This window comes from Athalia rosae, chromosome 2 (assembly GCF_917208135.1).
Source record: "Athalia rosae chromosome 2, iyAthRosa1.1, whole genome shotgun sequence".
Classification (NCBI taxonomy): domain Eukaryota; kingdom Metazoa; phylum Arthropoda; class Insecta; order Hymenoptera; family Athaliidae; genus Athalia; species Athalia rosae.
The window spans coordinates 27,328,084-27,349,039 of NC_064027.1; the positions used below are offsets into that span (position 1 = coordinate 27,328,084).

The 20,956-nt window shown below is 39.1% G+C and overlaps 1 protein-coding gene across 23 annotated transcripts in view; it reads right to left on the reverse strand.

The window, feature by feature from the left end:
* Positions 1-85: 85 nt before the first annotated feature.
* The window catches only part of LOC105685764 (potassium channel subfamily T member 2), a 103,449-nt gene continuing 82,578 nt past the window's right edge, over positions 86-20,956 (reverse strand). For 8 of the 23 annotated variants that reach the window (XM_048650867.1, XM_048650868.1, XM_048650858.1 and 5 more), the window contains 19 exons: positions 19,982-20,065; positions 19,736-19,830; positions 12,822-13,005; positions 11,243-11,407; positions 10,895-11,115; positions 10,596-10,793; positions 10,238-10,464; positions 9,667-10,146; positions 8,682-8,843; positions 8,457-8,610; positions 7,513-7,521; positions 7,171-7,276; positions 6,964-7,091; positions 6,642-6,893; positions 6,145-6,316; positions 5,124-5,309; positions 4,917-5,048; positions 4,356-4,481; positions 86-4,094 (listed from right to left, as the gene is read on the reverse strand). In XM_048650867.1, coding sequence (XP_048506824.1) covers positions 3,204-4,094; positions 4,356-4,481; positions 4,917-5,048; positions 5,124-5,309; positions 6,145-6,316; positions 6,642-6,893; positions 6,964-7,091; positions 7,171-7,276; positions 7,513-7,521; positions 8,457-8,610; positions 8,682-8,843; positions 9,667-10,146; positions 10,238-10,464; positions 10,596-10,793; positions 10,895-11,115; positions 11,243-11,407; positions 12,822-13,005; positions 19,736-19,830; positions 19,982-20,065 — 3,972 coding nt within the window. In that variant the 3' untranslated portion in view covers positions 86-3,203. The remainder of the gene's footprint in view (positions 4,095-4,355; positions 4,482-4,916; positions 5,049-5,123; positions 5,310-6,144; positions 6,317-6,641; positions 6,894-6,963; positions 7,092-7,170; positions 7,277-7,512; positions 7,522-8,456; positions 8,611-8,681; positions 8,844-9,666; positions 10,147-10,237; positions 10,465-10,595; positions 10,794-10,894; positions 11,116-11,242; positions 11,408-12,821; positions 13,006-19,735; positions 19,831-19,981; positions 20,066-20,956) is intronic. The other 15 variants (XM_048650874.1, XM_048650859.1, XM_048650873.1 and 12 more) reach the window with 10 other exon arrangements.

Genomic DNA, 20,956 nt, shown 5'->3' on the forward strand with positions numbered 1-20,956 from the left:
GAATTATTTTTGACTTTGCAATAATTTGATCATAATGTAATAAACTTACCCCGTACCGTAGTATGCATATTACATTATGCTACAATTAATTATTCATAGTTATCATATATATTCCTTCTTTTTTTTTCACATTACGTACAGCAGCTTACAGTTTCTGGTCGAGGGATGGATGATATCGCATGTTATAGTTATATCATCGTAATAGCTTATAATACAACGTGTAATTATAATAATGTGGTATATATTTCGAATTTTGGTACATAAATCTAAAATCTAGGAATAAAAAGAAATTGAATATGAATAATTATTTTTGCGAGAAAAAAATTACATCAAAATGTTTGATGCAGACTAAATTTATTCCGAGGTTACAAATTCGTGAATTAATATGCGTAAAATAAAGCAATGCAGATATAAGGTATGTTTGTCAAGATAAAAGAACGTATGATCATATTGTTCCAAGTGGATTTCTAATAATTGGCGTATTTGATTTGTAATAATTTTTACCAACATAAGATAAATAATTTTAATTTTCTACATTATATACATACAACCTATACGATGTATGCATATGACATATATGTAGGGGAAGGCGGAGAAAAACGGAAACCATGTAGAAAATAAAAATTCCATCCAGAATGATGAAAATTTCTACAAAATTTTTGGCGTACCCCGTTTTGCCCCATCTTCCCATATAGGTACAATTTTCGATATTCTATTTCATTTGGGTAAATATTTTTCCGATTATGACATTCAAAATAAATTATGGTTATAACGTGTACGTTTAATAAATCATTTATAACGTATAGTTGTAGTCGTCTGATAAAATCGAAACCTATAATTCGTCTTTTTTTGTATATATGAAAACCAAAATACATAGTTTTGTTAACTTACTATGAGACATACTAAGTTATTATGATATTATTATTATTATTATTATTATTGTTATTATTATATAATTGAAAATTTCTATAGGTCACACATTTTTGCATTTATATGATTTCAGTTATCTATGTACATATATATTTTTTGTTGCCTAAAGATGTAATGATCACATTATTATAACATCTGTTTTTCTGCTAATGTATTCGACCGTTATTAATATAATTTTATTTTCTCCTTCTCTAATAAATATTTATATCGTTAGGAATCTTAGAACCCTCAAGCAGATTAAACGTGCCTTCTTAAATAATTCACTGCATCGTAGTTTTATATTAAATAAATTTCAGGATGTTCAAAAAATTCTATCCGAAATTCGTGCATTGTAGGGAATATTATTTTTGCTGTTTTTGTTAATATAATCATTACTGTAATTTGTTTGACTTTATAATTCACCAAGTGTAAGTTGGAAACTGGCTTTAATTAAACATTACATAATTATACGATAAATATTCGATTGAACGAATAATTAGGTTTCGAAAGGTCAAAAATTAAGCTTAATTACATTACTTGATACCTAAATTAATAATAATCAGAACAGTGTCGTGCGAGATAAAAATTCGTAATTCAATTTGACGGATCCGTAAAATATTTGAAAAATTGGTCACGGTCGGCCTAGACTTTTCTGTGGCCCTAAACAGATTGTTTCTGGTTCAGAGATTGAAAGGTTTTTTTTTTTTTTTTTTGTTGGTTATCAATATAATGACAATAATTATGATTATTAATGTTATTATTATTTTCTCATTCATTTGGCAAAGATTGAATCGTACGGAAAAGATTGTCGGAAATAATGACATTAATAAGCTGATGGCCCCATTCAAAACATTTTTTTTTTTTTTTAATGATTGAAAACATCGCGTCGCGGTCATTCGGACATTATAATTCTCTATTTCGGAGACGTCGCTAATTGATTTTTACAATATAATTAATGTTATCCTATATAAACATCATGTATAATATCAACACGATTTTGATGATCAGTTCATCTTTAACGAATAAAATTTTGAAATATAATTAATTTACGAGTCATCTCGGGGTATAATACGTAAATGCTAGCGTAATTGTGATATAATACTTTTCAAATAAGTAGCAGAACGTGAAATTATCCGAAAATTTTAGCTACTTATTGTATTAAATTTAATAATGGTCATGTAATGATCTGATATATCTTATAATCATATTATTATATAAAAATAAAATATGAACATATTATTTATCTAGGGTATTATTAACATCTAGGGTGTCTCCTATAAGTGATAATAATTATAGGCCTGTCTTAGAAGAGAAGCCATAATTTTATTCTATTATTTTTTTTTTCATCTTTTTTTCTCACCCATTTTTTGATATTGTTCGTCCATTATTTAGTTAATTTATTCAGTAATTCACTTCTTATATCTTTACTTTAATCGCAGTATAATTTCACTCTATAAAGCTTGCAAAATTCTGACAGTGTATATTTGAAAGGAATCAGAGTTCTGCCTAAATTAGTACTTTAAAGGGTAATTATATTAGACGTAGTGAGTGAGTTAGTTCTATGCAATATAATCATGATATGAATAAAATGGTCGTACTCGTCTAAGTTTCATAGTATAAAAATGATCAAGTCGTGGAGTCTTTATTATCGTTCATGTTACATGGAATTATCATGCACCGGAATAATTTATTCCTCAAGAAGTTGTTTGCCGTGATTTTTTTTTGTCTCTTTTTTTGTCATCGTTTTTCTTGTTATTTGGCGTTAGCCACGTTTCTGACGTATAAAATGAAGCCGAGAAATCGAATCGCTGATTGCTTCATGCATCTATCATATGCCGCTGAAGAACGAGGGATCGTATGCAGCTTTTACTTTCTCAAGAACGAACGTCGGCTATTGGCTGTTTTAAGCTTTCGGTGCAGCAGACCAGAATGAGTAAATTCCAGTCGTATATCTCTGAATGTGCTCGCATTTCAAGGGAATATTTATGAAAATTGTAACACTCGTGAAAAGCAGATATTCTTCATAATGCATCATTGATCATTTACCCTCATTGCCTTATTGTTCTTGTAGTGAATTAAAAATCGTAATTCCTAATAGTTGAATTATGATCTAATCAATAATCTATATTTACATAAATCCGATAGGGTGGTATATAAATTGGCATTTCTATAGTATATGTATATAGCTATGTATATATATATACTTTTTTCTTTTAATGAACTATGTGGGGACGTTTTTACAGCCATTTATTCCGAACTACGCTAGATAGCCGGCGTCCCCACATAAGGTTGTATCATACTATCGTCCCTTGAATGTGTTGGGGGTCCTGCGAACTCCCTTGAATTTGCATGGGAGGCGGTCCCATGGGACTTTGGAGGGATGGTGGATCGTAAAGACCTCCCAGGGAGCCACCGAGACCTGCTCCGAGTGAAGGGCCGAGGCCGCTTCCACCCATCGCAGATAGGGATGGTAGCCCTACATCGAGGATTCCGGTGTTACTAGCGCCACCTCCGGGAGTACCCTCTTCCGGCGGAGTGACCTCTAAGCCGATAGAACCGTTCAAAGCAATTTTAATTGGGTTGTGATTTGACGGATGAGATAAGGCTCCAAGACCAATGTCTTCGAGGCTACTTTTCCTCCTCGTGGGAAGACCCTGTCTAAGCGAATTGCTACGTCTCAGCAAAATGTCATCGACTACCCTCAACGAATTAGAACGGCCCCGGAGCTGACCGGCTACAGTGGGACTGTCCGGTAAAGAGAGAGAATTTGATTTTGTATTTCCAAGAGGTGGCGCCCTAGCCAACCCAATCCCCGAACCTCGCCGGCTCCCAGGGCCGCCACCAATTCCCGCCGATGCCACAGCCGCGCTCATTTGAGCCACCAATTGCGCCGAACAAAAACTAATGTTACTCTTTCTCCTAGAGTTATGTCTCTCGAATGTTTTTTGAGCTGAAAATGGACTGGGTCGTACTAAATACACTATATCTCCTTCTTCGAGTTTCAAGTCACAACTAGGATTGATTATCACATATGACAATGAATTTCGTTTCTCCGACACATCGTCGTAGTCAGCCACCGGTAGATTCAAAGACTCCATTCTCGATCGCACCAGATTCGCTATCTCCGCACGTTCGATTTGCTGAGCGTGGTTGTCGCGAGCTTCGTCCCCGAGACTTACCGAATACTGGAAACCAAAGAACGAAAATATTCGATCAATAAAAATATAGCTCCCAGACGATATTCCCTGTATGAATGCGAGTGCGTTAAATCGTATACGGTAGAAAATGAATCGTGGTACGGCTGATTGTGAGCATGAGAAATGTTCACGTGCACGGCGAGAAATGAAAATAGATGACGTGTGACGATGAGAGTATGAAAAATGGAAGGAAACGAAGAAATTGTGACGAGAAACCAATAGAACATAGGAAAAGACAAACCAACGCACATCGGTACTCACTGCAGAGGCACCTTTGTCTCGTGTTGCGCAATTAGCTAAGCAAGATGCAGCCGCTGAATGTCGGATCTTATACGTTACGCCAACACCAGCGTCGCTCTCTGCATCTGAGTCGCCCTGTTAAACGACAAGCAATTCTACCCTTACTACGGCCCAGCCACCAGTCACCGCCAAACATACGGAGAACAGATACACGTGTCAACACCCCGGCAATTATTTTTTTTCTTTAATTTCTTTCCCCTTTCTTCTTCAGTGCACGACGCACAGTGAACAGTAGAGAGGACGAAGGGTAAGTTTGGTAAGAACTATCGAGAACATGTACAATGTGATTAACTCTTTTGCATAGCCGTTAGAATTCTATATCAAGATCATGTAATTTGGTTGCTTCTGATAAATGTTTCTGTGTATGGAACAGAGGAATGAAAACCCAGCCATGCGCTACTCACGTAGAATATTCACATTATCGGCCTTCTAAAAATGACTTTGAATAATGATATGTAATGTCAACATGTAATACCTAAATGCTGATGGAAAAAATTGATTATCACTCACATGCGAGGTATCGGCGACTGTGGTATCTTGCGTTCTGTAAATACCGATTGGTATTTCACAAGTCGTCGAACACAATTTCTGATAGAGTCTGCCGTACGTTCTTATCCACATGTCGTCCTTTGATATCCTCATCTGAAAAATTGAACGTCGAAGGTGTCGGTGAGAAAAATTAATCGTCCATTCAATTCGAACGCATAGAATACTCACGGAAGTGAGGAAGCCGGAACCTGGTGCCTGATCGACACCTAGTAGCAGTCTTACGAATGTGATGACGTAATCTTTGACAAAGGCTTGATATAAAAGGGTATCTAACATCGATGCGCTGAACACACTTCCAGCTGCAAATGGCAGACGAAACATGTACGATATGTGCGAACCCCGTTCCTTTTCTCTCTGAGAAATAATATAGAGAATAATTAGCCTTTTTATGATGTGAAAAGTATTATGTTTTCCATATCCTCCTCTTTGTTATCATGCTGTGAAGGTGTGAAGATGGACGATTTTGTTGAATAAGTATTTGATGAAAATTTAAATTTTGCTTTTTTTTTTTTCAACACACACGGCTACGAATCCTAAACAGAACAAGGTGCCAACGCAAAGTCGCGTCATATGTAACATAACTACAATTTTGATCGACTCGTTTTCATTCCAGAAAAAACTGTCAAGACCTAGGGATGACGATCGCACTCCGATGTATGCATTTTCGATCGATCTATCCTAGAAATTCTAGAATTTATTTACAGACTAATCGTTCTTTGAATTAGAGCGTTCAGTGCTACCTACCTCCACGCGAGTATGCAGTAACGATTATTTCAATACTGATCCAGTAAATAAAATTCATTCCCATCATGAAAATGCTATTCTAGTGAAAGTGATTAATTTTCAAAGCCTCTAAGTTTCTACAAGCGATCTATCCAGACAGGTGCCTCAAACTGTATGTTTCGTGGCCGTTCATTCGCATCACTCGTCGAACGGCCAAAAAGCTCTCTTTTTTTTTCATCCACAAGCAGCTACTCGTTCTCGAGAGGAACAATGGAAAAGAGTCATGCCATACAGTGAAACAACTGCATGTCCTATAATTCATAGCGTGAATCGGTAGTATAGAGCTTTCAACGCACTTGGAGAATATATTTTTATAATTTCTCTTTTCGGTGATTAATATAATTAACAGTTTTTAGCAATTAATAAATCAGTCAATCAGAGATCAGAGTGAGTGATATTATGTTACCGGGGAGCCCATCGGAGGCTCATCGGAGTAGTTGTCACCGGAAGTAGCACTGAGGAGTACCTTTTCCATTTTGCTGAGATGCAGGGCATACTTGTCATGAGCCCGGAACTGCATGAATCTCATATTGCTCGACTGGGACAGCTCCGTTATGCTCTTGATACTAGGAAAGAATCTGTCAAACCACGATACACGATAAGCAAGGGGTGATTCCTCGTTATTGGCTAAATTGCCGATCACAAAATTTATTCCGTACACCTTCAATTTATATAAAATTCAATAAATCGGATGCTCCCCCCCCTTCTTCCCCATTCCGAATTATGGTAAATACTGAAAATTCAGGAGAGTCACAAGGTAAGACTCATATATAATATAGGATCGTGATTCTGAAAAATCCCCTGAATTCCTCATACTCTTTCACGATCGGAAATTTTATTGCTTGAATCAAATGAGCGAAAAATATATATAATATAGAAACGAGAGTGACAAAGATTATTTACTTGAACATCGTCTGCACGGCGACTATCGTGTTACAGTCGGCCAAGCTATCTTCTTCGGCGGAATTGCTGAGTTCTTTATTTACAACGACGACATTTTCCGCGAGGGTTATACCGGCTCTCAGTAAATCGTCGAGACAATCGATAGAGCCCAGCATCCAATATATTAAGGGAAAGTACGAAACTGCATCGAGAAACGCAATTTCTGGTCGCCTTTCCAACAGCAGGATAATCGGGTTCAGTGATGTCTTTGATCTGAAAAAAAATTAATGGAATTTTTATTACCTATATTTCCCGACGAATCGCGATGAAACTTCACGTTTACCTGAAATGCGCTCGCAGTGGAATTATGAAATTGTATATTCCGTTGCTGGCGTAGTCGGCGGCTAATATTATCGTTTTATTCTGCCAGTTATATTCTTTGGCGTTTCGGTATGAACAGTGTTCGCAGACCTGTGGAGAAACGAATAATGAAAATAAAGCAACACTCGTGGATCGTCCGGTTCCAGGCGACACGAAAACTCGCACAAACCTGTGCAAGCTGCAGACAGCAAAGTGGTTTTTTCTCTTTCAAAAGATAACACAACGTCGGGGAAACTCCGATAAAGGGTGATACCGGTGGAAACCCTTTGACTATCCTGTAACAAAGTCCCGCGAAATATTGTTTCTTATAGAGCAGAATTTGTTTTTTTTTTTTCTTTCACACCGCTAATGATGAGTAAAAGGAAAAGCTCGTGTAAGAAAGCGGAAGTAATGAAAAAATATAAGATCTGTGATTCAATCTATGATATTCTATGATCTAGTTTACGCGAATATCAGCCACGATTATAGATAATTTGTGTATTTAATGAGGTTGCGAAAATTGAAAACTTACCCACGAAGACTGCGAGGCAGCCCGGTAGCGGTCGAATTCAAAGTAGATAAAGTGTGGCAAGACGCACACAAAGGTGATGCGGGGGGAAGACATCAAAACATCCACGGGGTTTAATTAAGGTGTCAGGCAGGACAGCATCAAACAGCAATGCAACATCACATTTGCATACGTCAAATAATATATATTTTAAAAGGGAGTCACTTTTTAATCCACGATATATTCTTCTGTATACACTTTTGGGAAATTATACTGCACGAAGATTATTCGAACGCTATAAACTATGATTATTCGAAATTCAATTTGTCTATCTAACGTTGGGAAAATATTCAATTTTCCTGCATAAGAAGAATATTCGATTTATCAAAAACTATATGAAGAAAAAAAAAAAAATGTTAAAAACTAACACAAAAATAACAGCAGATGAAATTGAAATATTTATTGCTAGTGATATTTGAAGCCCGATTTAATTTTTGCCAGTGTAGTAAATTAATTATTATCAGCCTTATAGATTGAATATAATATTCAGAAACAGCCATTCATGCTTGTATAATACGTGCGTTACGGTTGTGCACAAAGTAATTCTTATTTTATCGTTTATTTTAATTTTTTAGATAAAATTGAGAAATCAAATGGCCGGATTATTTTTTTCTCTTCTTCGACGAACTTAAAATTAGATTTATCTCTTCTTAATTTCAACTAATATTTTTATATGCTATAGGATGTGTATAGACTATATCATTAAAATAGTTGGAAAAAAGCGATGTATAAGGTAATGATCCTTATTCCGTTTATGCAAAGGGTTCTAGATACTTAGGCAGCCCATCGGATATTTCGACGTATATCTGAGTATATATATATATGTATATGTTTATCATAATAACGATGAAATGCATTGCGAATTGAAAATAGAGACTCATAAATTTCTCCTCCAACAAATTACTCACGCTATTTTTTCGCTTGGCGATCTCCAGGGTACGTCGTCGTCCATTTCGTCCTCGGATTCGTCTCCTTCGTGATCCAAAGATTCTTGACCAGGAAGATGTAACGTGGAACTCGTTAGCATATCCGGGACCGGAAGGATGCTAGGGCGTCTGCTTCCTGGCAATCGATATTCGCAAACGCAATATTAGATCGTTCTTCGATCCGTAGCGAAAATTCCGAATGCTCACCTCTTCTTTGTGTCAGGATTTCAGGGCTCAAGAGATTTGGATTCGGATCGACGGATCTCGGTACGTCGAGGTGATTCCCAGTCATGGGGGTCTGAGGTGACGATCCACTTTCCTTCAGACATTGTCTCGAATCCCCTGCACCCCCGGGGTCGAGATACATGGCTGGAATATTTAGATTTTTCTAGAGACTTACATTTCGGAGGGCATGATACGCAAAGTGAAGTCTTTCCCACAGAATAATTTATGTTGGTAGGTTTTGGGTTCGGATGACAAAAGCATTGATTGTGGGCTACGTGGCAACTAATTCACGAAACATCGAACGATACCTTGTTCTATCTATTCATGCCATTAATCTTAATCCCATAGAAAAGTGCACGATGTTGTATAGATATATTATTTGCAGACACATAATAAATAATAACTTCAATTTCACGACGCAAGACTAATTATTGTAAATAACATATTCTGTTTGTTATAAGTGAATTTCAGCGTACATGTAAAGCAACATTTATTACGAGGACAATTCAGATTGGCAGTATTTTCAGTTCTGTTTTATACCGTGGAATCTCGTACCGAAGTCTCAGTCGACCTAAAAAATAATTAGCGAAGACGCTTTGTTCGTAATGAAATATTGCTTTCTGGATCAAAACCTAAAATTAGAAAATAGAGCTGAAAACATTGCCATCCTTGCTGAATGTACACGTTGAACAGGGATCCTTTCTATTTAATTTATTGAAACAATCAGAAACTTCATCGATTGCAGAAGAAACTTGTTCAGTGATACCTTGTTATACATATCAATATAGATATATCGTGTATCTATGATATCAACGATATCTGAGCTACCTGCACAGAAGAGATATTAAAAAAAAAAAAAAGAATAAATTTCATTGAATTTCATGAACTCGCTTTGAACTTGCAGAATTTTTTTTGAAATCAACGGAGAATCGAAAGAAAGAGCTTTTACGGCGCATGCAACACTCACGGTGAACATCGGATGCAAGTAGGTTTTGGTGTTGGTCAAGTGTAGTAGTAGTAGTAGTAGTAGTAGTAGTAGGCGTGCTAAGGGGAGCCTGCAAGACAACTTGGGGTGTTGGCAAATGGTAAAAATTTTTATTTTGACCATGACCGTTTCCCTGGCTCCCCATGCAGGCCTGTAAAGGTGTTTCACTCATGGTATTATAACTGTTGTTTTTGTAGCGGTACGTGTGGAGGACTTCTGGGCCGACGTTCATTGCTGTACCATTCCCTCCTTGAGTAACAGGTGCCGATGTCGTTCCGTCGCCCCCCGCTACGGTGCTTCCTCCGGCTCCGCCAGAATCCTGTTTAGTCTCAACTACGACCTGGGATGGCTGATCCGAGGGTAAACCGCTCTGGTGATTCGCCACGACGAACGAAGAATTTTCTTCTTTCGTGATGCTCATGTAGTAGCAGGTGTCCGTCTTTTTCATTATATGACGAGGGCCTGAAGCGAATGAATGGGATCTGAGAAACCGGCTCAAAGAGGAACGAAATAGAGGGAGGACATGTTTGTAGAAAAATTAGTTTCCATTCACCTGGATTCAAAAGAATCGTGTCTTCGTAGAATTCGGGAAGTTCCGCGGGACGTACGGCGACCAAAGCAACACCGTATCTTCGATGACTATGAAAAGAGGTGTAGGTGAAGGACTTCCCTTCGTATTCACCGAAGAATCTACTGTCCCCGAGTATTATGTGGTAGATCTCGTTACCGGAACATTTTCCGTAAAGTCTGTGCCATTCTTCCTGCGATTGTTGGCCTTCTCTGAAACAAATTTTCTCAACTGTAACATAAATAACAATTCTTCACGGTTTGCGGTAACGATATTTCTTCGAAAAGAAAAATTGTCAAAGTAAAAAAAAAAAAAAAAACCGATGGATCATCGCTATACTCACTGTCCTCTCGATGTATGAAGGAGCAAAGTGACCAGGGTCGAGGCTCCCGGACAGGTACAATTATTCGCTAACAGGGCATATTTAAATTCATCTTCACATACCACATGTTCAGCGAATTTAACGTGCAGTTTGTTCTCAGGTCGAAATATTTGGACGTACTGAGGAACCGCCGGTGCAAAATCCTTCACCGCCCACGATCTGCGAGAAATAAAAATCGAACGGCGTCTCACGTTGGATGAAATTCGAACCGAAGCTAGCTAATTGAGAAAGAGGACCGCGAAAAAAAAACCAACACTCACCTCAGTATAGTGTGCTCGTCGGCGGCAGTTTTGTCGGCGTAATTTCGGGCAGCCAAAACGAAACACGCTTCGGCTTCGTTCATTCGCGCTCTCGCGAGATCGCCGTCCTTGAGACAAGATCCTTGGATGTAAATCACCCTCTGCGCCCAAATTGGAACTTGCAGGATCATTCTCATCGTCGTGTCAAGTTCCATCGGCGACAGGAGAACTACGTAATAGTCCTAGACGGGGGATGTGAGAAAATGAAAGATGACAGTGGTTCGATTGTATATTTATTTATTTTTTTTTGTCACGAGAAACCAGTTGACAAAGTTCGCTGCAAATGAACGGATTTGGATAACAACTTACCTGGAGCAACGGATGTGCATAAAATTCGTTCAAGAAATCCATAATCGTATCTGCTTGCAAAGTTGTACTGCAAACGACGACGTGTTTCTCGCTTTGCGCTCTATGAGACGAGTAAGAACCCCCTAGCTTTTGTCTTTCCATCCACGTGAAAGCCAGCTGTTCAAACTGTCAAGATTTTAAAGTTCAACTAAAATTATTCATTCAATATAATATGCGTAACAGCTGGGTAAACCTTATTTTGGTAAGGTCAAACATCGTTCGCTCTCGCCCTCTGACAACGAGTCTTCGTCATCGGGGACGGAACATTATTTAGCAAAATTTGATAGCCTTCGAATTTCGCAAAGCTTTTTTTGAGAAACCCAGAGATAAGATTCACCAGAATTTGAACTTTCTCTCATCTTTCGTTGAAATGGTAGATTCAAATCCGTTGACTTATACACAACAGCGAACGAACATATTGCGTCGAATATCGAATCAAACAAGTACTCCATTAAAATGCAATTTTTTCCTCCGGAAATTGCCTGTTAGTGGCATTAACTCAACGATCCTGTCAGTTGCAACAAATCCCATGTAAATACTGGTTGGTAGATTTACGGGAGAACGAATTTCGAATTTAATTAAAGCCAAGTGGTCGACGCAAAGCCCTTCTCATCCCATCTCACTTTCGCTAAAAGTGCGAAAAAAAAGGAGAATCAAATTGAAAAAAAAAAAAAAAAAGAACGGAGGTCTTGTCAAAGATCAATCGGATAATGCAATGTATTTGTAGACAATTTTCATTTATAAATTATAATTTGAAGGGTGTTGCAGGTGATGAATATATTCGTCGTACCGTAAGTGCAACAGGTAATTACGGTTGAGTTTCTACAAAAATTGGATTTTTTGCTTTTTTTTCAAACATCTAAAGGTAACTTTTAGTCATTGATTTTTACGAAGAAAATAAATAATATATCTGCAATGTCTCTTTCTGTACATGGAATTGGATTACCGTCTGGACTGGCGCTAATTATTCTATTTGTTCTCTAAACCCTTTAATTCTGGTTGTGAATAAAGATGATAATAGGTGGATGATGATCATAATAATAATTATAATAATAATAGTCTCCGCACCCAGCTCTTTATATTGTACAAGTTCTTCTTTTTGATCTCTGCGACTCGCCCCGCCGTATAAGCTTGGGGCTATATGATATAAAAAAAAAGTAGCAAATAGAAAAAGAAGGGATTCAAAGGCAGAGCTTCGGAGTTATTAAAAATCTGTCTTCCGAGACTACAACGTGCTTCGTCACGATGTTCTTCGGTTTTTATCTCATTTCGCACCTTGTTTCATACAATATTTAGGAAACCAACATTTGATTTCATTCGTCGTTTGAATTTTTGTCCTGTTATTTTTTTTTCTAATTTCGCATCAATATATTTTACACGCAAGGCTGAGAGATTTTGTTTCGTCAATCTACAAATCGTTCTCAATTCCAAAAATTGGTTTCACACCGAATTGATCTTCTGGATACACCAAAAATTCAAGGAACCAGGAGGATGTCGAAATAAAGGGAATTGTCAATTATTTTCATATAAATAGACTCACCTGAGTGGGGAGTACAATTAATGCGACGCAAATCATGATGACCATGTATAATTGCGACGGCCAAATATCCGGTACAAAATCACCATAACCGACTGTAGAAAATGTCACTACGACGTAGTAGGTACTTTGAAAAAGATTAAGATGCCTGTGTCCAGCACGTTGAAAATGTTGTATTCCGCAAACGCTGAAATAAAGTTAAAAATACGTCGACAATCGCTACATCAATACATACGTACGAACATAGTATTTTCATAGGTACATTTTCCATGCGCTTATTGAAATTTTCCAAAGAATTTTATCATCGTTAAAAGATTTTCTTGATTTTTCTTCAGACAAAAAAGAGAACCAAGAAATGAAATATAACAATGGTACGTAGTAGAGAGTGAAAAGAAATCAAAAGCTCAACCGTTGCACAAAGCCACCCGTACTCAACTTTTGGTGGAAATAATTTTTACCTCGACCACTTGAAAACCAAACAATTGTTCCCCCCGACTGCTAGATGGAAAAGGTCGCCCGTCGGGCTACATTACACCACCTTACTTTTCCCGGCTCTGCATCTTATGTGCACCTGAGTACTCGGAAATCAGGTTTCAGCGAATAAAAAATGAGGAATTAAAGTATGTAAGAAAAATGTAAAATGAAAATCAAGTTCACTAAAAGCGCGGCTCCGACACGTCTTCGATCTCACAAATGCTTTTTTCCAGTACGAGTATACGTGTGCTTTTAACATAAGACTTGACATAAAAATCCACGAATCCTGAAATGCGCGCCAAAAATGAGGGTCCAAAATCTTTTTCAAAATTGTTAAATCGAGAGAGAAAAAAAACGGATATTGGAATGTTAATTTATTCGAGCAAAAATTAACCACGTCCACTTTTTCATATAAACCAAGGCAACCTCCAGCTGAACGGTACCATAAGTCCGAATTTTCACCGATGCCAGAGTTTTATTTTTGAATAATTAGATCGTACCTCCAAATATATATGTATATATATTTATGAACGTCAAATCCATTATGCATGTACCACGGATTAACATACCAAATTCTGTAATTGCGAGTTCATCTTACACTCGTTAATTAAAAGAAAATAAAAAATTAAATAAATAGACAAAACGAAGTGTAATAAAATAGAATAATAAAAAAAAAAGGGGGTGAAAAAGAAGGGCGCTGCAGCGGCCGCAAATTTGTCTGAAATTTAGCTCATGGCGTAGGATTAATTATCCCTCGAGCGCAAGCTCCGAGGGTTCGCAGCTGAACTATTCGACACCTGTTCAGTTTTTGTTTATAACGTGTGTGCCAAGCGTCGGCATGAGGGAGCTGTATATTCAGACAGTATAATAAGTAGAGAAATCCCCGGTCGAGGGGTTAACCGAAAGATTAATGTTCAGCGGGCTTCTGTATCTACGGCAAGCGCTGCATAAGTTGGACAGGTATATACGTATAGAAGGTTGAAGTGAAAATTAAATTATACCCATCCCGAGAATTTTCATGATATTTTTATTCTCATCTCCGTGTTAATCTTTACGAACTGTAGTCGTCGGTGTACATAGGTGCTCAACGTTTCTTGTGTGATCAAATAAAATTCCTTTGAGAAAAAAAAAAAAAAAAACAACTACGAGTAAAAAACGAAAGAATGTACAGCAGCACCGTGGTAGTGTCGTAAAATGTAATCTGCAGGTGTGAAAGGGTGCCAATTGAAAGGGGTTACGTCAAGTTGAGTTTCATGCCTATAGATATACGTACGTAGACTTAGCGTACTCACGAAGTATCCTCTGCCAAAGGGGCACGGGAATTTCTATTATAACAATTTTAGAGGAATTTCAAATTTTCATTCGAAAGGAACCGATAATAACGAGATGCACCATTCTCCAAGGTTCGCATGAAGATCATGAGCTGTCCATACCGATCCATATCCATTTGCAATTAATTTTATGGTCTCCGATGATCCCCTTTGGTTAAAAACCTGTGCGCAGATAAGTAGAGCATTTGCCGCACGTTGGAATCTCCTAATTATCTACCTTGGTAAAAAAAAAAAAAAAGAAAAAAGAGAACGGGTTACGTTTCGAGCAGCTATTGCAGCTGTACTTGCACCTCTGACGACAAGGATAACCATCGGGGTAGAATTTTAGGGCTAGGATTTTTATCGTTGCGTCGTTATACTTATGATTTGTGTCCGAGTTATTCCGATTAACAATTCTGTTCTGAAACCGTATCGCGATGTTTTAGTTTTTTTTCTTCGGTTTTTTATGATCGCTGGAACTTAATCGCGAGTCAAATCGCGGAAGCGTTTCAGGTTGTAGGCACGCAAAGTTTTTCCGCACAAGGCCACGGAAACGTTTGTAACGGTAAAACCGGAAGAAAACCGAAAAAAAAAAAAAAATTAACGGACTTGCACGAAAGTAACGAAGAGAACTTCTCTCGGTTTCGTCGCTAATTAAAATGAATAAAACATGTGGAGCCAATCGGGAGCGATAATTGTTCGCCACGAGATCAGAGAAGCCGCGCTCATTTCGTTCACGATTTAGAAAAGTAATTAGTGTTAATAACGCGACTTGACTCTTTCGATTATCCACGTACAAGGGTGGCGGTTAAATTAGGAATAAAAACGGTAGTTGGAACGCAGAGCAGGCTGCCGCATTACGGTTTTACCGAGAGACAAGGAATCCTCGTCGTCGTCGTCGTCGTCGTCGTCGACCTCATCGCCGTTGGAATTAGGCGTTTCATAATTGAACCGTCGGATCAATATCGTACGGATTAGAAATGACCGAGCCGCGGTGCGTTTAAATATTTATGTTCGGCCTACATAGGGTCACCAACGCCAGACAAGTCAAACTATCGGAAAAGAGCATGTGATAATATTTTCATCGCGACTATGAATAGTGTAGATAGCTATTATTCAACACCCCCTGCACCGCTACGAGGCCAGCCACACCGACTATTTTACTATTCTAATTTATTCTCGCCTCTTATTCAGATAGCATTATCAGAGTCAAGACGCGTAAGAATTGATAATTTGAGGAAACGGCGTTGGCGAAATTTCGGGAAACTAGGACGGAGTAAAGTAACCGAAGTAATCGCTTGTATCAAACCGGGTAATCTGGTGTAGATACTCCGTTTATTCCCTTGTTTTTTCCACCACCCGAAAAATAAGGATCTACGAATGACAATTTATTCGTCGAATCAAGTTCAACGTGAAGCTGAATTAATTTCTCCGACGATTCTTTCTAATTTTTTTGTTTACAGACACTTCTCTTCAGATTTTCTTCGGGAACGTAAAATATATCGAGTGGGGAGTATGCACACGTCTTGTCCGAGAGAAGACGAAAACAAGTGATTAAAAAAAATTGTTATTTATTACAAACAATTTGTAACACAATCCGGAGCGATCCCGGAGTTTTTCAAACCAAAGATGCGCCTTGCCCCAGATTTTCTCATCGTTGCAAATACACGTAATAACAAACGAGTGGCGGCGGGCGTTGAACGGAATAGCTGCAAAGGAACGATTTTGCCGAATTCATTTATGTGGAAATATCGATTACCTCTCGCGTCAAGTAACGCAAGTGACAAGGGGGTACGTGGTTGCGGTTGAGATCTCTTGAACAATTTACATGGTCCTGGAACGAGGTATTCCTGATAATCGTAATAATAATCATCGTCCTCGTCATCCGGGTGTGTCTAGCGATAAAACCAATGTTTCATCATCGAAATTATTCCCGTTTTCGTTGTCCCATTATACGTACCTACAATAATGTGAAAAATCAAATAAATAATTCTCCACTAAATCCCCACGAAATACATTCAAATCTCGGGATTTTCACAGTGAAATTAATTATAGAAAAACAACGCGTACGATCGCCAAAGTTTTTGTACTCCATTTTTTTTTTTCTTTTTTTGTCATGTGTATTCTGTGAATAAAACGCCGACTACACCAACTAGTTGTGGATTTTCACATCGACGTCAATCAAAGCGAACGTGTGTGCTATCTCACGTCCCAAATGAAGTTTTTTTTTTTTTTTCAAATTTTTTTTGTCATCGATCTTTTTTATCCTCTCTCCAGTTTGTTTATTCCTACTGGTTTCAGTCCAGACATTTCGAGTGGACATTCGAATTAAAATAAAATCACCCGACGGGTTTATAATGTCAAATGATGTTTTCTACCACGCATCGTCGTCACACCACCCGCGCGAAACATATTTCAACGTAAATAGGTACCCGTGTGCAGCGTATATAATATCAGCGACGAATTGATGTATATATCTATGTACAAAAATATCGACGACGCGGTGTGTACAGGTATAAATAGAATGACAAGAAAATTATTGCGAGTAGAACTATTGGCGATAAAGCATTAACGGCGATCGCTAATAGCGCGAAATTTATATCGTCTCGTAATACGAGATAGAGAGCTGCCGGCGGTATTTCTATTTGATTGTTCTGGATTAAAACGCCCTGCTTTAGTCGATGGAGAAATTTAATCTATTTTTGTTATAGGTTCCGTGTGCCATCGTATCATACTTTATGATTTTTCGATCATTCGATTGATAATTTTTAACGCGAGGGGCTAGGTACTTGGATTAATTTTTTTTATTTTCCAAACTTCTCGCGCTCCCGAAGCACGGGTTCGAACGTAATTTGTAAAACACATGGAATAAACTTGGACGAATTTCATTCGGTCGAATAATTGAAAAATGCCTCGCGTTACGCAGATATCGCATCTGTGTACAGCTGTAACGCGAGGGTGTGGAGGGGCACACACACGTCGTTCCCGTAATTGCAGAAAGTACGTACGTATAGGTAACAACATTCGTGCTTCGGAGTACGGTGGGTCGTAAAGTTTAGAGCAGACGGCCATTTAACCTTGAGAGATACCTAGTTCGCCGCGTGAATGTATCGCTGGTTGAAAGAGTAGGTGGATACGGAGCAGAGGTTTACAGGGTCATAGTTTGGTACGGTCGTTGACATTTGAGTCTGGAAGGGAATGGCTGCCCTGACGTAACTACATTAAAATAAAGCGTCGTACTAATGAACGGGTACTGCACTCGGAGAGCACCCTAGCGAGGACGAGTTCGGGTTGCGAAACCGCCTTCTCTCTGGCTACGCGAGGGCGGTAACTCCGATCTCCCGGTACCAGAGGTAGGCCAAAAGAATCGGGAAATTCTGGATTCAGATATATCCGAATTTTCAACATCACGCTCTTCGAAGTTTTGGATTCGTGGAGCCGAAAATCCAGAGTTATTTCAAAGGGGAAACATCATTTTCCTGGTCGGAAAAAGTCTCCAAACTCCCGTTTTTATCACCACCGTTTCGTCAAACTTCGGATCGTACATAAGGGGGCGTTAAAAATCACTGAAAATATTCCGCCTGTATAATTTCATTAGTTTCGTATTCCGGTATACGCGAAACGCGGCCGGTCCCCTTTTAACTTTGAAAAAAAAAAAAGAAAAATCTAATAATTGACGAATATTACGAAGCGAAAAGCTTTTCGGGTGCACGGAACGACGTAAGGGGTGACGGCTTTCCCCCTCACTACTTTCGACGCGAAGAGTAGAATGAAAAATCTATAGTATAATTCAATTTTTATTTCGGGGGCGGAGATCGAGGGAGAGGGAGAAAAAATTGCTGCAGGATTCGGAAAAAGGGTGCGTTGCCGGGCTCTCGGTATAATTGTTATACCAATAATTGAGCATCAATTCCGGGGAGAGTGTCTACTACTTTGTACTTTTGGAATGAGAGAAAAAAAGAAGGAATAAGGAAGAAGGATGAAGAAAAAAACAAAGCGGTGGTAAAAAAGAAGGGAACGATCGTTGCGAAACAAAGTTTCCGAATCGACACAGTGTAAACGCTGGTCACGATAACTACCGGCGTTGGTCAGTCGGTTACGTTTATAGGTATACCTAGGTGCGGCTCTGGCTCGGCTATATAAGTATAAAAGTTACGGAAATCGATGCGTGGACGGCTTGCCCTACGACGCACGCGAGGGACGATAAACCGAACTGAAAAAAAAAGAAGAAAATTTCACGTCTATAGGTGGATTGAAAAGAACGAAAAATATTTCCGATTTCGTTCCTCCCCGGGTGTGACGAAAAAGTCACATCTCGAGTTCGCGCGGTGTCTCGAATTCGAGAGAAAAAACGATACTTATTATTCGAAAAAGTTGCCCATCCCCCCCAAAGTTTCGGCCGCGGTTCGGAAGCGTAATAAAGAAAGCTCAAGTTCGGCGACCCGATTCCCATCGAGATCGAATCGTCGCACGAGCGAAATGAAAGCCCCCGTAAACCAGCCATCGCGCGAAACGTCCGGGGGGAACTATGTTGAGGACGAGGAAGGTGACGTAGTTGGAAACAGAGCGAAGGCTCTAAGTGGCACAGCGGAGGCATTAATAAACCGACCACCCGGGGGGTACATGCATTCGTAAGTATAGCCGAAGACCCGTGCGGGGGGGGGGGGGGGGTGGTGGGTGGTAGGATGTAGTAGTTTCGCGACAAACACGTATATCGTTGGAGGGTAACTGTAAACCAGTGGACAAACACGAATGGGAATGCCAGGCGTGTACCTAGTAGATGCGAGAATGGACAAACGGAGGGACGCGCATGGTCGTGTGTGAGAGTGTTCGCGATTCCGGCTATACGCGACACGCGACGTTGCACCATTTTAAAAGCGAAGACCGCACGGTTGTTATACCCTCCGCTGCGGTCGACTCGAAGCATCGACTTCCGTTGTCGTTCGCAATTGATTGAATATATATTTTTTTTTTCCACCCTCTCTTCGCACCACCGCAACCGACGATCGGTATTCTTCGTACGCAGGATTCGTCGTCGTTTATTTTCTTCTTTAGATTCTTATTTCGATTTGAGCAATCGAGGACCGTAATTGTCCCCTTTCGGAGGGCGTGAAACGGAAAATTCCAACTCACCTGGTAAATACGAGGCAGAGTAAAGTGGCGCTGAGAATCATCAGCTGTTGGCTCAATGCTGACTGTGACTTTTGCATGGCACGGTGAAGATCGTTCTAAAAGATATCAATTTATTATACGCGTTGAACGGAGCTTCGCTTCCATTTTTCTTTCGCATCGTTCGTTCGTTTGATTTTTTTTTTATTCTTCTCGAAAGTTTTCGGTGAATTTTTCATCGAGAAATGAACGACAATTTTCCATACTCACGAACATGTTCTCCAAAGAGTGTTTGGCCAACCAGCAGTTCAAAAACACCGGTATGAACAGGTTTCTCATCGGTGGATAGAGAAGCTGGAACAGACATTTGTCAAAAGTTAGACAGTAAATGAATTTCGCGAGTGAAATTTTCTACACTCGTTGAAAATGAGTAAAATGAGCAGAAAGAATTATCGTCAGAAAAGTCAAACGAAGTAATTTTGATTCGTCGATGGCTGAATAACGATGTAGATATACTATTAACTATTGACACGAGCTAATAAACGTTAATTGTAAACGACTGCCGGCGATCAACGGAATAACGATGCACGTTACGACGTATTATAAATCGATTTGAATAGAAAACCCCGGCCTACGTGTAGGTAAATATTCCATCGGCAAACACGGAGTGTTTGCAGGGCCGGTCATCGCGGAGCTAATTTGCATGAATAAACCCTTTGAAACGATCGGAGTTACGTAGAAAAACCGAAAGCGGGGCATAAGTCGTTCAACGTCGAGTTGCCCGCCAGTTCATCATTTCGCGACGTCGGATATTCTCTTATTTATTTTCAATCAAATATTAAGGTGCAGCTGGCGAGTGGAACGAAAAAAAAGAGAATAGAGAGGGGTTTCGACTGAAAATAAAACACTGAAAACGAAAGAGTAAAGTTATAAAAAAAAAATAATAGACCGGTTATACATATATACACAAGGTGTAAATACACGTGCATCTGCACCTACGCGACGAAACTCTATTCGTAGACGTGTGACACGCCTGACATCTTCTCTCCGACATTGAGCTCTGCGGCACATAGTATGTTTACTAAGTTATTCATGACGTTTTGAATTATGCAAGAGGGTGGGGGTATATTTCCACCCCCCCTTTAACCCCCCCCGACCCCCTTTCACCCCGTCGCTACCGTAACCCCCCCCTCTATTTACCGCAGTATAGGCGGAAAGCCGGTTCGCATACTGCAAGAGGTATAC